Source organism: Lethenteron reissneri, chromosome 50 (genome assembly GCF_015708825.2).
Source record: "Lethenteron reissneri isolate LAM-NWPU_2019-01 chromosome 50, ASM1570882v1, whole genome shotgun sequence".
NCBI lineage: Eukaryota > Metazoa > Chordata > Hyperoartia > Petromyzontiformes > Petromyzontidae > Lethenteron > Lethenteron reissneri.
In genome coordinates this window covers 59,724-75,847 of record NC_083828.1, presented here as the reverse complement: position 1 = coordinate 75,847, position 16,124 = coordinate 59,724, and the positions used below count along the sequence as shown (strand labels likewise).

At 55.2% G+C, this 16,124-nt stretch overlaps 1 protein-coding gene across 1 annotated transcript; it reads right to left on the bottom strand.

Moving 5' to 3' along the window:
• Positions 1 to 2,599: 2,599 nt before the first annotated feature.
• On the bottom strand, positions 2,600 to 6,067 carry LOC133355003 (anti-apoptotic protein NR13-like). The gene is made up of 2 exons (XM_061572260.1): positions 5,609 to 6,067; positions 2,600 to 2,783 (listed from the first exon to the last, which is right to left on the bottom strand). The coding sequence occupies exons 1-2, from the start codon at positions 6,065 to 6,067 to the stop codon at positions 2,742 to 2,744; spliced, it is 501 nt and encodes a 166-aa protein (XP_061428244.1). The 3' UTR covers positions 2,600 to 2,741.
• Positions 6,068 to 16,124: the final 10,057 nt, after the last annotated feature.

Genomic DNA, 16,124 nt, shown 5'->3' with positions numbered 1-16,124 from the left:
GGGTCTCTGTGTGGTGAGTCTGTGGGTCTCTGTGTGATGAGTCTGTGGGTCTCTGTGTGGGTTTGTGTATACAGTACTGTACGTATAAAAATGTACTTACAGCACCACACAGTGGAATGTCGCGGGTAATTTATGTCGCAATAAATCTTGAGAATGTTTCCGACTTAACGACCCCTTTTGTGTTGCGCAATCGGACCCGAAACACCAAATCCACAATCCTGTTCAAAGTTGCGTTACGGCTATTGCCGGGGCATGTGTCTGTGACTTTAGCGAAATCACCAGAGAGACAGAGAGAGCGGAGAGAGAGAGAAGAAAAACAAGAGGATGACGTGAGTTGTGAAGTGTGTGCTGAGTGGACTGTGTGTGGTGTGTGTGTGTGTGGTGTGTGTGGGGTGTGTGTGTGGTGTGTGTGTGGTGTGTGTGTGGTGTGTGTGTGGTGTGTGGAGTGTGTGTGGTGTGTGTGTGGTGTGTGGAGTGTGTGTGGTGTGTGTGTGGTGTGTGTGTGTGGGGTGTGTGTGTGGTGTGTGTGGGGTGTGTGGGGTGTGTGTGTGTGGTGTGTGTGGTGTGTGTGGTGTGTATGTGTGGGGTGTGTGTGGTGTGTGTGTGGTGTGTGTGTTTGTGTATGGTGTGTGTGTGTGGTGTGTGTGGGGTGTGTGTCTGTCGTGTGTGTGTCGTGTGTGTGTGGTGTGTGTGGTGTGGTGTGTGTGGTGTGTGTGGTGTGGTGTGTATGTCATAAAATACAATTCTCATGACGTTTCGGCCACAACACAAGCAGCCGCCCTCAGAACAGGTCTGTCAGAAAGACAGTGTCAGTACCCGTACCGTACCCGATACCCGGCCGGGTACGGGTAGGGTACGGGTATCGGGTACCTGATTGCGACCTCTGGGATGAAGCCATGTTGCAGGCGCGGGTGGGTTGATTCTAGGAACTTGAATTGTGAGAAGAGACAAGACGTTGGGAAATGAGTGACAAACGGTGACTCACCAGTGACTCACGGTCTACCCGTACCCGGTATGGGTAGTCGGGTATCGGGTAGGGTACGGGTATCGGGTACGGGTATCAGGTAGGGTACGGGTATCGGGTAGGGTACGGGTAGGGTACAGGTATCAGGTAGGGTACGGGTATCGTACGGGTATCAGGTAGGGTACGGGTATCTGGTAGGGTACGGGTATCGGGTAGGGTACGGGTATCGGGTAGGGTACAGGTATCGGGTAGAGTACGGGTATCGGGGTAGGGTACGGGTATCGGGTAGAGTACGGGTATCGGGTAGAGTACGGGTATCAGGTAGGGTACGGGTATGGGGTAGAGTACGGGTATCGGGTAGGGTATGGGGTAGGGTACGAGTATGGGGTAGGGTATGGGTATGGGGTAGAGTACCGGTATCAGGTAGGGTATGGGTATGGGGTAGAGTACGGGTATCAGGTAGGGTATGGGTATGGGGTAGAGTACGGGTATCAGGTAGGGTATGGGTATGGGGTAGAGTACGGGTATGGGGTACCCGGTTGCGACCTCTGCGTAGCGTGGGGTAGATGGGCATTGAACACCCCCAAGTGCAGCTGGTGTTGTGTTGAGTTGGTGAAGCAGCGTTGCTCCCACTACGTCTGTGACCCAGTTGGACTCACTGCGGGTGTCACGTAAAACGTGGATTTAAACAAAAGCAGAAATCCTCCAGGAACATTGTTCCTGCAGCACGGCGGCGAGAGAACAGCACAGATGTTTTAAGAGACGCAACAAGTCACATTTATTGCAGAGAGTTTCACATCAATCACTCGGTCAACACTCACCGGTATTTAGCATTTTTTATGTTTTCCTGCGTGGCTTAGACATTATAATTAAATAAAATTATAATTTTATTTAATTATTTATATGACTTATTTAAAACTTGTTTTTTCCCGAAAAAAACTAAGAGTTTCAAATAATCCTTTTCTCAGAACATGAGAATGACTTGAGGTGACTGCGAGTATCCAGCTTTATGTTCACACAGCTCCGTGCCTTGATACTACTACTACTCAGATTTGTGTTCCATGATAAGTGAAGATTACGTTTAAAAATCACGACTTACTTGCACGCACTTTATGTCGGTGACGCTAAACACACAAACATTATTCATCAACGATCAAAACTACTGTCTGATGTTGTGACTTAAAAGTGTTTTACAAAAATTCAGACAATTTAAAACAACACGTCACCACAATTCCTTGGCTGTATGTTTTGTTCCTGTGGAAGCAGATTTCTGCGGGAAGACTTCAAGTCAAATTGAGTAAACGCACACAGCAACACGTACCCCACGACAATTGTTATTGTGGAATTTCTTTAAAATAATGAACATTTCAGTTGGTAGTTTGCACGTTTTAACGCCTCTGAATTTTCATCCGATTCAAGCCCCGAACCATTTCAATGTTTGCATCTCTCATTGCACTGCCAAGACATGAATTCCCTCAAGTTTAAAATGTTTACATCACGATTCAGAAATTACGATGCGCTTTCTCTCACTCCTCACTCTCTCTCCCTCACTTTCTCTCTCTCCTCACTCTCTCCTCTCTCTCTCTCCCCTCTCTCCTCACTCTGTCTCTCTCCTCTCTCTGTCTCTCTCCTCTCTCTCTCTCCTCACTCTCTCCCCTCACTCTCTCCTCACTCTCTCTCCTCACTCTCTCCCCTCACTCTCTCCTCACTCTCTCCTCTCTCTCTACTCGTCTCCACTGCCGCTGCCCGTCGGAGCTCGACGTCTGTGGCTCCTCTCCTAGGTGGGAGTCCCCGGCTCGAGCGCTCGCAGGAAGCCCTCCTGTGTGGCAGCACCAAGGAGGAGAAACAGAACGGAGCCCCATCATCATCATAATCACCACCATCACCACCATCATCATTATCATCATCACCACCATCATCATCACCATCATCATCACCACCACATCATCATCATCACCATCATCATCATCACCACCATCACCACCACCATCATCATCACCACCATCACCACCACCATCATCACCACCACCACCATCACCACCACCACCACCACCATCATCATCATCACCACCACCACCATCATCATCATCACCACCATCACCACCATCATCATCACCACCAACATCACCACCATCATCATCACCACCACCACCACCATCACCACCACCACCATCATCATCACCACCACCATCATCATCATCATCACCACCACCATCATCACCACCATCATCACCACCATCATCATCACACAGGTGAGTCACTGGGTAGTGAGACACTGGGTAGTGAGACACTGGGTAGTGAGACACTGGGTAGTGAGACACTGGGTAGTGAGACACTGGGTAGAGACACTGGGTAGTGAGACACTGGGTAGTGAGACACTGGGTGGTGAGACACTGGGTAGTGAGACACTGGGTAGAGAGACACTGGGTAGTGAGACACTGGGTAGTGAGACACTGGGTAGAGAGACACTGGGTAGTGAGACACTGGGTAGTGAGACACTGGATAGAGAGACACTGGGTAGTGAGACACTGGGTAGTGAGATACTGAGTAGTGAGACACTGGGTAGTGAGACACTGGGTAGAGAGACACTGGGTAGTGAGACACTGGGTAGAGAGACACTGGGTAGTGAGACACTGGGTAGTGAGACACTGGGTAGAGAGACACTGGGTGGTGAGACACTGGGTGGTGAGTCACTGGGTAGTGAGACACTGGGTAGTGAGACACTGGGTAGTGAGACACTGGGTAGAGAGACACTGGGTGGTGAGACACTGGGTAGAGAGACACTGGGTAGAGAGACACTGGGTAGTGAGACATTGGGTAGTGAGACACTGGGTGGTGAGACACTGGGTAGTGAGACACTGGGTGGTGAGACACTGCTAGTGAGACACTGGGTGGTGAGACACTGGGTAGTGAGACACTGGGTGGTGAGACACTGGGTAGTGAGACACTGGGTAGTGAGACACTGGGTAGCGAGTCACTGGGTAGTGGGACACTGGGTAGCGAGACACTGGATAGAGAGACACTGGGTAGTGAGACAATGGGTAGTGAGACACTGGGTAGAGAGACACTGGGTAGTGAGACACTGGGTAGTGAGACACTGGGTAGTGAGACACTGGGTAGTGAGACACTGGGTAGAGAGACACTGGGTGGTGAGACACTGGGTGGTGAGACACTGGGTAGTGAGACACTGGGTAGAGAGACACTGGGTGGTGAGACACTGGGTAGAGAGACACTGGGTAGTGAGACACTGGGTAGAGAGACACTGGGTAGTGAGACACTGGGTAGTGAGACATTGGGTAGTGAGACACTGGGTAGAGAGACACTGGGTGGTGAGACACTGGGTGGTGAGACACTGGGTAGTGAGACACTGGGTAATGAGACACTGCCCATTTGTCATCTGTAAGATGTGTCTGCCATTCTCCCACTCCGGTGGTGGGTGTACACCCAGGACCCCATTCAAACCCATAGTGGCCTGGTCTCAGCTAGCTGATGAAAGTTGTAAGCGAGAATTGCATCATCGCTTGCGGCTGGGGTTTGCATCATCCCCCACTCCTGATGTCGAGGGGAAATGAGCAAGGTTTAGGACTGTGGCTCATGCAGCTGCAATGGCTGCTTTGGGTACACCGTCCAGACCTCCCCAGAGACCCTGGCTGACAGAGGAGGTGTTCATGCTGGTTGAGAAAAAGCGACAGGCCCACTCTCATCGTCTACACTGTAGACTGTAGCCTCATTCTCTGACAGTGGGATGCTGTAGACTCTACAGCATCCCACTGTCAGAGAATGAGGCTTAGCGCAGCCTTCGCTCGGAGGTTCGGAGAGCCGTGAGGCGCTGCAAGGATGGTTGGTGGTCGTGTGTTGCTGAGGAGATGGAGTCTGCCTCAATGGCCCACGATCACAAATCGCTCTTTAATTCCATCAAAAAAGTAACCTGCAGCGCCACACCTATTACCATCCTTAGGGGAAAGAACGGAGATTCAATCTACGACCCCCAGGAACAGGTTTGCAGATTTGCTGAGCATTTCTGTGAGGACCTGGGGGAGGGGAAATCCCTCAGCCTGGAAAACATCATGGCACAAAGTGGGGATAACCCTGCTGAGGCTGAGGTGCCTCAAATATGGGAAGAAGACACCCCCTGTGAGTGGCTGGCTAGTGGTGTTAGTGGTGGCGGTGGCGACGGTGGTGGTGTTGGTGTTAGTGGTGGTGTTGGTGGTGGCGACGGTAGTGGTGTTAGTGGTGGTGTTGGTGGTGGCGACGGTAGTGGTGTTGGTGGTGGTGTTGGTGGTGGCGGTGGTGTTGGTGGTGGTAGTGGTGTTGGTGGTGGTGTTGGTGGTGGTAGTGGTGTTGGTGGTGGTGGCGACGGTAGTGGTGTTGGTGGTGGTGGTGGTGTTGGTGGTGGTGTTGATGGTGGCGACGGTAGTGGTGTTGGTGGTGGTGTTGGTGGTGGCGACGGTAGTGGTGTTGGTGGTGGTGTTGGTGGTGGTGTTGTGGTGGCGGTGGTGTTGATGGTGGCGACGGTAGTGGTGTTGGTGGTGGTGGTGGTAGTGGTGTTGGTGGTGGTGTTGGCGACGGTAGTGGTGTTGGTGGTGGTGTTGGTGGTGGCGGTGGTGTTGGTGGTGGCGGTGTTGGTGGTGTGTAACCCCTCACCCAGCCTCCGTGCTCCATGAGCCAGCTTCTGCGTTCGACCAGCAGCACAGCGGCCACCAGGTCCGTCAGGGGCCGCGTCTTCTCCGAGTCTCCCAGCCGCCCGCAGGCCCCGAGGCTCTTGACGAGCAGCGCGCAGTACACCACCGCGGACAGGACGCCGTCCCAGCTCAGGGGCGCTCCGTTGAGAACCTTCCAGGCCATGGTCACGACCAGCCGGCGCGGCTCCACTCGCTTCGCCAGCCGCTCCGCGCCGCTCACAAAGTCCGGGATGGAGGCTTCGAACTCTGCCAGCAAGACGTCTCCTCGGGTGTCGAACGCCTCCTGCAGCCGCTCCGCACGCAGCAGCCGCTGGGAGGTCTGCAGCTGCGCCCCGGCCTCCCGCACCTGCCGCTGGAGTTGCCGCCGCAGCTCCTGAAGGTCCTCGAACTGCTGCGACTGCTCCAGATGCTCCTGTTGCATTAGCTGCAGCTGCTCGAACCGATGCGTCAGCTGCTGCTCCTGCACTTCCTGTAGCAGCTGCAGCACCTTCTGCAGCTGCTCCTGCTGCTGCTGCTCCTGCTGCTGCACAAGCTTCTGTTGCTGCTGCACAAGCTCCTGCTCCTGCAGCTGTTGCACAAGCTCCTGTTGCCGCTGCACCTTCTGCATCTGCTCCTGCACCTGCTGCACAAGCTCCTGTTGCCGCTGCACCTGCTGGAGCTGCTGCTGCACATGCTGCATGTGCTGGAGCTGCTGCTGCCAGAGCGTCTCCGCCCGCTGCCGCTGCTGCTGCTGCGCCAGCTCGAGATGTCGCTGCAACTCCGGGAGCTGCTCCTGCACCTCCTGAAGCTGCCGCTGCCGCTGCTGCAGTCGCTGATGCACAGGCTGCTGCTGCTGCTCCTGCTGCTGCTTGCGGAGCTGCCGCCGCTGCTCCGGCTGTTGCGTCAGGTGAGCTACGTAGCCGGTGATTAGATCGACGGTCATGACGGTCAGCAGCTCCATCGCTTCATCATCTTCCTCCTCCTCCTCCTCGCCGCCACCGACCCTCGCCTGAATCTCCCCCGCAGAATGCGACGCGGCTTGGGCAGAGGCCGCAGGCTGCATGGCGGTGTAGGCCTCAGTGGCGGGTGTTGACTTCGTTGTTGCTGATTCCGCTGCCGCTGCTGCTGTGGGAGGGTCGTTGATGTCGCGAGGCAATTGAGGTGGAGGAGGTGGTGGAGGTGGTGGAGGAGGTGGAGGTGGTGGCAACTTCGCGACTCGCTGGGAGCTGATGGCGTCTCCCTCCATTGCGATTTGGTTCTCGGTGATGGCGTCGGATCGATCCGTGGATCGAGAGCAATCGATTCCTCCATGCGATAACGTTAGAATCGACTTCGATTGCAAGCCGTCGGTCGATTCTGACCTCGATTCACGATCCGCACGGAGGGGGGGGGGTCACAGAGACCCATAGACTACAGTAGAGATAGATAATAATAAATAAATCAATATTTTTAATAAATAACATTATTAATCACGACGTGCAGTTACTTTGCTGCCTTTTTACACCTGACGTAGGCAGCTTGTGTTGCCCCCGAAACGTCGTGATTTATTATTTTATTTATATTATTTCTATTATTTTTTTATTTTCATTTTTTATTTTACGGCCAAAAACAGTTGACTATTATCTGAACCGGTCGTGGGCCTCCCCAAGGTCAACTCGGCCTAAAAGAAGTTCCCGGTGCGGCGATCATCATCACTCCGCAGTGAGAGACAAGCGACAACCAGCTGTGCCATAGATTTATTAATAAACGACTTGAGTTCTTAGCGTGTCGGAGACACTTATTACACCTGTATGGGTCAGTGTGGTGAGTCTGTGGGTCTCTGTGTGGTGAGTCTGTGGGTCCCTGTGGTGAGTCTGTGGGTCTCTGTGTGGTGAGTCTGTGGGTCTCTGTGTGGTGAGTCTGTGGGTCTGGTGAGTCTGTGGGTCTCTGTGTGGTGAGTCTGTGGGTCTCTGTGTGGTGAGTCTGTGGGTCTCTGTGTGGTGAGTCTGTGGGTCTCTGTGTGGTGAGTCTATGGGTCTGTGTGGTGAGTCTGTGGGTCTCTGTGTGGTGAGTCTATGGGTCTGTGTGGTGAGTCTGTGGGTCACTGTGTGGTGAGTCTATGGGTCTGTGTGTGAGTCTGTGGGTCTCTGTGTGGTGAGTCTACGGGTTTCTGAGTGGTGAGTCTGTGGGTCTCTGTGTGGTGAGTCTGTGGGTCTCTGTGTGAGTGAGTCTATAGGTCTGTGTGAGTGAGTCTATGGGTCTCTGTGTGAGTGAGTCTATGGGTCTCTGTGTGAGTGAGTCTATGGGTCTCTGTGTGAGTGAGTCTATGGGTCTCTGTGTGAGTGAGTCTATGGGTCTCTGTGTGATGAGTCTGTGGGTCTCTGTGTGGTGGGTCTATGGGTCTCTGTGTGGTGAGTCTATGGGTCTCTGTGTGTGAGTCTAAGGGTCTCTGTGTGGTGAGTCTACGGGTCTCTGTGTGTGAGTCTAAGGGTCTCTGTGTGGTGAGTCTACGGGTCTCTGAGTGGTGAGTCTGTGGGTCTCTGTGTGGTGAGTCTGTGGGTCTCTGTGTGGTGAGTCTGTGGATCTCTGTGTGGGTCTCTGTGTGATAAGTCTGTGGTTCTCTGTGTGGTGAGTCTGTGGGTCTCTGTGTGGTGAGTCTGTGGGTCCTCTGTGTGGCTCTCTGTGTGATGAGTCTGTGGGTCTATTTGTGGTGAGTCTATGGGTGTCTGTGTGGTGAGTCTGTGGGTCTCTGTGCGAGTCTTTGGGTCTCTGTGTGAGTACCGGACATCACACAACTAAAAGCTTGAATAAAAAGTCGGGGTGAGGGGGGTGGGTGAGAAATAACTTTTCACCATCAATATAACAACAGCAATAAGGACGGTACTACTACAGTGGCCGCCTTGCCCACAAACACACAACTTCCGACTCCGACTCTTGACACCTCATCCTCCACCTCTTCTCCTCTTACACCTCCGTCTCCGCGTGCCGCTCCGTCATCCGCGCCGTGGCGGCCTCCTCGTCGCTGGAGGGAGCGGAGAAAGTAGGCGAGGGTGATGCGCACGTACCGGGCAGCGCGTGAGCGTGCACGGACAGTGGAACTTATTCGCGCCCGTTTCGTAGACTAAACATTTCTAATTCGGAAGACGTCACGCGACCACCGAATAAACATCGGCGGGCGTCGTCAAGGGTGGGGATCGAACCCACGACCTCCTGCGTGCCAGGCGAGGTGGTCAACATCTCTCAGTGTCTGGGATCGAACCCACGACCTCCTGTGTGCCAGGCGAGGTGGTCAACATCTCTCAGTGTCTGGGATCGAACCCACGACCTCCTGCATGCCAGGCGAGGTGGTCAACATCTCTCAGTGTCTGGCATTGAACCCACGACCTCCTGCGTGCCAGGCGAGGTGGTCAACATCTCTCAGTGTCTGGCATTGAACCCACGACCTCCTGCGTGCCAGGCGAGGTGGTCAACATCTCTCAGTGTCTGCATTGAACCCACGACCTCCTGCATGCCAGGCGAGGTGGTCAACATCTCTCAGTGTCTGGGATTGAACCCACGACCTCCTGCGTGCCAGGCGAGGTGGTCAACATCTCTCAGTGTCTGGGATTGAACCCACGACCTCCTGCGTGCCAGGCGAGGTAGTCAACATCTCTCAGTGTCTGGGATTGAACCCACGACCTCCTGCGTGCCAGGCGAGGTGGTCAACATCTCCCAGTGTCTGGGATTGAACCCACGACCTCCTGCGTACCAGGCGAGGTAGTCAACATCTCTCAGTGTCTGGGATTGAACCCACGACCTCCTGCGTGCCAGGCGAGGTGGTCAACATCTCCCAGTGTCTGGGATTGAACCCACGACCTCCTGCGTACCAGGCGAGGTAGTCAACATCTCTCAGTGTCTGGGATTGAACCCACGACCTCCTGCGTACCAGGCGAGCTGGTCAACATCTCTCAGTGTCTGGGATTGAACCCACGACCTCCTGCGTGCCAGGCGAGGTGGTCAACATCTCCCAGTGTCTGGGATTGAACCCACGACCTCCTGCGTGCCAGGCGAGGTAGTCAACATCTCTCAGTGTCTGGGATTGAACCCACGACCTCCTGCGTGCCAGGCGAGGTGGTCAACATCTCTCAGTGTCTGGGATTGAACCCACGACCTCCTGCGTTCCAGGCGAGGTGGTCAACATCTCTCAGTGTCTGGGATTGAACCCACGACCTCCTGCGTTCCAGGCGAGGTAGTCAACATCTCTCAGTGTCTGGGATTGAACCCACGACCTCCTGCGTGCCAGGCGAGGTGGTCAACATCTCTCAGTGTCTGAGATTGAACCCACGACCTCCTGCGTGCCAGGCGAGGTGGTCAACATCTCTCAGTGTCTGGGATTGAACCCACGACCTCCTGCGTACCAGGCGAGGTGGTCAACATCTCTCAGTGTCTGTGATTGAACCCACGACCTCCTGCGTGCCAGGCGAGGTGGTCAACATCTCTCAGTGTCTGGGATTGAACCCACGACCTCCTGCATACCAGGCGAGGTGGTCAACATCTCTCAGTGTCTGGGATTGAACCCACGACCTCCTGCGTGCCAGGCGAGGTGGTCAACATCTCTCAGTGTCTGGGATTGAACCCACGACCTCCTGCGTGCCAGGCGAGGTGGTCAACATCTCCCAGTGTCTGGGATTGAACCCACGACCTCCTGCGTACCAGGCGAGGTAGTCAACATCTCTCAGTGTCTGGGATTGAACCCACGCCCTCCTGCGTACCAGGCGAGGTGGTCAACATCTCTCAGTGTCTGGGATTGAACCCACGACCTCCTGCGTGCCAGGCGAGGTGGTCAACATCTCTCAGTGTCTGGGATTGAACCCACGACCTCCTGCGTACCAGGCGAGGTGGTCAACATCTCTCAGTGTCTGAGATTGAACCCACGACCACCTGCGTGCCAAGCGAGGTGGTCAACATCTCTCAGTGTCTGGGATTGAACCCACGACCTCCTGCGTGCCAGGCGAGGTGGTCAACATCTCCCAGTGTCTGGGATTGAACCCACGACCTCCTGCGTACCAGGCGAGGTAGTCAACATCTCTCAGTGTCTGGGATTGAACCCACGACCTCCTGCGTGCCAGGCGAGGTAGTCAACATCTCTCAGTGTCTGGGATTGAACCCACGACCTCCTGCGTACCAGGCGAGGTGGTCAACATCTCTCAGTGTCTGGGATTGAACCCACGACCTCCTGCGTGCCAGGCGAGGTGGTCAACATCTCTCAGTTTCATGGATTGAACCCACGACCTCCTGCGTACCAGGCGAGGTGGTCAAGAACTCTCAGTGTCTGGGATGGTGGTGGTGGTGGCGGTGGTGATGATGGTGGTGGCGGTGGTGGCGGGTGGTGGGCGGCGGTGGTGGCGGTGATGGTGGCGGTGATGGTGGTGACGGTGGTGGTGATGATGATGGTGGTGGTGGTGGCGGTGGTGATGATGATGGTGGTGGTGGCGGTGATGGTGATGATGATGATGGTGGCGGTGGCGGTGACGGTGGCGGCGGTGGTGGTGGCGGTGGTGGTGACGGTGGTGACGGTGGTGGTGATGGTGGCGGTGGTGGCGGTGGTGGCGGTGGTGGCGGTGGTGGTGGCGGTGGTGGTGACGGTGGTGGTGGTGACGATGACGGTGGTGGTGGCAGTGGTGGTGGCGGTGGTGATGATGATGGTGGTGGTGGTGATGGTGGTGGCGGTGGTGGTGACGGTGGTGGTGGTGGCGGTGGTGCTGGTGGCGATGGTGATGGTGGTGGTGATGATGATGATGGTGGTGGTGGCGGTGGTGGTGGTGATGGCGGTGGTGGTGGTGATGGTGGTGGTGACGGTGGTGGCGGTGGTGGTGATGATGATGGTGGTGGTGGCGGTGGTGTTGGTGTTGGTGGTGATGGTGTTAGTGTTGGTGGTGATGGTGTTAGTGTTGGTGGCGGTGTTGGTGATGGTGGTGGTGATGGTGGTGGTGATGATGGTGTTGGTGATGGTGGTGGTGATGGCGGTGGTGGTGGTGATGGTGGTGGTGACGGTGGTGGCGGTGGTGGTGATGATGATGGTGGTGGTGGTGGTGGTGTTGGTGGTGTTAGTGTTGGTGTTGGTGGTGATGGTGGCTGTGGTGTTGGTGGTGGTGGTGGCGATGGTGTTGGTGTTGGTGGTGTTAGTGTTGGTGGCTACCTGCACTCGGCAGAGACGGCATCTCTCTCGGGCACCAGGCTCGGGGAGCTCCCTCCTTGCTCGTCCGCTGGGGAACGAGAACATCGCGCAGAGTGCGGAGAGCAAACTCCAAATACACAGCAGCAGCAGCAGGCGTCGTCAGGGTCGTGATCGAACCCACGACCCTCCCGTGTACCAGGCGAGGCAGTCAACATCTCATAGCCACCACAACGCCACCACAACGCTCACCGGCATCATCTCCGTAGCCACCACAACGCCACCACAACGCTCACCGTCAACATCTCATAGCCACCACAACGCTGACCGGCAACATCTCATAGCCACCACAATGCCACCACAACGCTCACCGTCAACATCTCATAGCCACCACAAACGTCACCACAACGTCACCACAACGCCACCACAACGCTCACCGTCAACATCTCATAGCCACCACACGCCACCACAACGCTCACCGTCAACATCTCATAGCCACCACAACGTCACCACAACGCCACCACAACGCTCACCGTCAACATCTCATAGCCACCACAACACTCACCGCCACGTTTGCCGGCACTCCGTGTGCCCCACGCGGTGCACACCACGAAGGGGAGGATCGCCAGCACCGCTATGGCCGCCATGAAGCTGATGGGGGCGCTACCGCCACCGGCGGGGAGCGTCGCCTCGTCTCCCGTAGACACCGCGGACGAGGGTCGAGAGGAGCGGGAGGTGGTGGTGGCGGTGGTGGCGGTGGTGGTGGTGGTGGCTACGGGATTGGGGACACACGCGGGGAGATACGGTGAGACGCGGGGAAACAGAGAGACACAGTGAGACAGATACAAACAGAGAGACAGAGAGAGACAGGGAGACACAGACAGAGAGACAGAGAGAGACAGACACAGACAGAGAAACAGAGAGAGAAACAGAGAGACACAGACAGAGAGACACAGTGAGACAGATACAGACAGAGAGACAGGGAGACACAGACAGAGAGACACAGTGAGACAGATACAGACAGAGAGACAGAGAGAGACAGGGAGACACAGACAGAGAGAAACAGAGAGACACAGACAGAGAGACACAGTGAGACAGATACAGACAGAGAGACAGGGAGACACAGACAGAGAGACACAGTGAGACAGATACAGACAGAGAGACAGAGAGAGAGACAGGGAGACACAGACAGAGAGACACAGTGAGACAGATACAGAGAGACAGGGAGACACAGACAGAGAGACACAGTGAGACAGATACAGACAGAGAGAGAAACAGAGAGACACAGACAGAGTGGGATGCTGAGCAGTGTTGTTGTATGAGGTTAGTGATGAGGTTTTGGTCTTCATCACTTTTCTGTCTGTCTTGTGTGCGTCTCTGTGTGTCTGTGTTTGTCTGTGTGTGGCAGTGTCTGTCCGTGTGTGTCTGTGTGTGTCTGTGGCTGTCTGTTTGTCTGTGTGTGTGGCCTGGCACAAGCGTCGTGGTGATGTCACCACCACTTAGTGGCAAATGGCGGTTGTTGTTGTCTGTGTGTGGCTGTGTGTGTCTGTCTGTGTCTGTGTGTCTGTATGTGTGTGTCTGTCTGTGTCTGTGTGTCTGTCTGTGTGTACCGTTCCGGCCTTCATAGGTGCTCGCTAACAGCACTTGCCCCTACAGTCTGTTAAGGCTATACGGGGGATCTTTATCTGCCTGTGTCTGTCTGTGTGTGTCTGTCTATGTGTGTCTGTGTGTCTATTCAACATCGCCTTGCCAGGCACACTGAGGAGAGGCTTGCGTAGCCCAAATGTGGTTTCAGGAAAGGGCGGTCCTGCACAGATGCCATATTTTCTGTCCGTCTGCTACAGCAGAGGTGGAGGGAATTCCAACAAGACCTACATCTCTGCTTTATTGACCTGGTCAAGGCCTATGATACCATCAGTAGGCCTGGGCTCTGGGTCATTGTTCGTGCTTTTGCAGTCCCTGACCCTCTGCTCACGATTATTAAGGACCTTCGTGATGGTGAGCGGGCCCGGGTAAAACTACGTGGCTGGGAGTCAGAGCCATTCCCTTTTTACCTTGGGGTGCAACAGGGATGTCCTCTAGCTCCCACATTATTGAACATCTATTTTGACCACGTAGTTCGTGAAGCCTTCGATGGCTGTACCAGAGGAATTTCCATCTGGTACAGATACAATGGGAGGCTGATTGATGCCCAGGTGCGGTCAAGGGATGCTCCCTATTGCTCAACCATGTTATGTATGCCGATGATCTAGTAATTGCTGCTCACTCAGAGGAGGATTTGGAGGCGCTGCTGATGAACCTGGAGCGTGCCACTAAGAGGTGGGGCCTTACCATCAGACCCACCAAAACTAAGCACCTGCCTTGGTATTTTGTACCATTGGACACTCCACCCCCACATCACCATTTGGTGATAGGGCAGTTGTGGAGAGAGTGGAGAGTTTCCCATACCTGGACAGTGTGATCATGGCCGGCTCCGGTTAAACAGCAGAGATCTCACTCCGAATCAGTCGAGCGGCAATATCTTTTCATTGGTTGTGTAACGGTGTGTGGAAGCTACCTGGTCTGTCGCTCTGCACGAAGCTTCAGATCTTCTCGGCCAAAATCATTCCCTCCCTTCTCTACGCATACGAAAGTGGACCCCCCTAATGGAACATATTCGCCGCTTAAAAACATTAAGGCTGGCCTGCCTACGATCCATCCTGGGTTTAACCAGGCTGGATTGTGTGAGGAGCTCATAAATCCTTGAAAGATCTGGACAAAGTCCCATCGGTGAGCTCCTCCGGCAGGCAAGGCTGCGTTGGCTGGGTCATGTAGACCGTATGCCCAGCCACCGCGTGCCTAAACAGCTTTTGTTCGGCCGGATAGAGGGGGCTAAATGGGTGCGGTACTCATCCACCCACTCACTCACCCACCTACCCACTCACTCACTCACCCACCCACCCACTCACTAACTCACTCACCCACCCACCCACTCACTCACTACACTCATCCACCCACTCACTCACTCACCCACTCACTCACTCACCCACTCACCCACCCACTCACACACTCACCCACTCACCCACTCACCCACTCACTCACCCACCCACTCACCCACTCACCAACCACTTACACACTCACCAGCTCACCCACTCACCCACTCACTCACCCACCCACTCACCCACTCACTCACCCACCCACTCACCCACTCACACACTCACCCACTCACTCACCCACCCACTCACCCACTCACTCACCCACTCACTCACCCACTCACACACTCACCCACTCACTCACACACCCACTCACTCACACACTCACCCACCCACCCACTCACCCACTCACCCACTCATTCACACACCCACCACTCACCACACTCACCCACCCACCCACCCACTCACTGACACACTCACCCACCCACTCACTCACCCACCCACCCACTCACCCACCCACTCACCCACCCACTCACTGACACACTCACCCACCCACCCACTCACCCACCCACCCACTCACCCACCCACCCACCCACCCACCCACCCACTCACCCACGGCGCTGTGTGGTGGAGGGACGGAGACACACGACAGGGGAGACCACTCCCCTGTCTTCCACCGCGGGTAGTTGACTACGACTCTCACGCGGACGCAGTAGTCAGCGGCGCCTGCAGGCTGAGGCAGCGCGTGGCGGTAGCGACATCCCAGAAAGCGCTCCTGGCAGGAGCAAGCAGAGGGTCTCAGTGTGCTGGGTTACGTGGATGACACATCGGTGGTCTGGCCACACGGCAAACATGCACTGAGCGCGTTTCTAAATCATCTCAACTCGCAAAACCCATCCATCCAAACACACACACATGTACATTGGCCACGTTCTGTTTACGTGACAACCCTCACGAGTTGGCTGTGTCGGGTGGTCGCGGGTTTTAACGACACATCATTTATATATTTACGTGATCTAACCCAAAAACCTCTTATGGATGATATTGGTCGCGAAGCCTGCTACGTGTTAACCTGAGTATCATCATCAACAGTAGTAGCAGCAGCAGCAGCAATAGCATCATCAGTAGTAGCAGCAGCAGCAATAGCATCATCATCAGTAGTAGTAGCATCACCACCCACCCACTCAACCACCCACTCAACCACCCACTCAACCGCCCACCCGCCCACCCACTCACATCACTCACCCACCCACTCACTCACTCACCACCCACCCACCAACTCACCCACCCACCCACTCACTCACCCACCCACCCTCCCACTCACTCACTCACCCACCACTCACTCACTCACCCACCCACCCACTCACCCACCACTCACCCACTCACCCACCCACTTACCCACTCACTCACCCACTCACCCACCCACCCACTCACTCAACCCACTCACACACCCA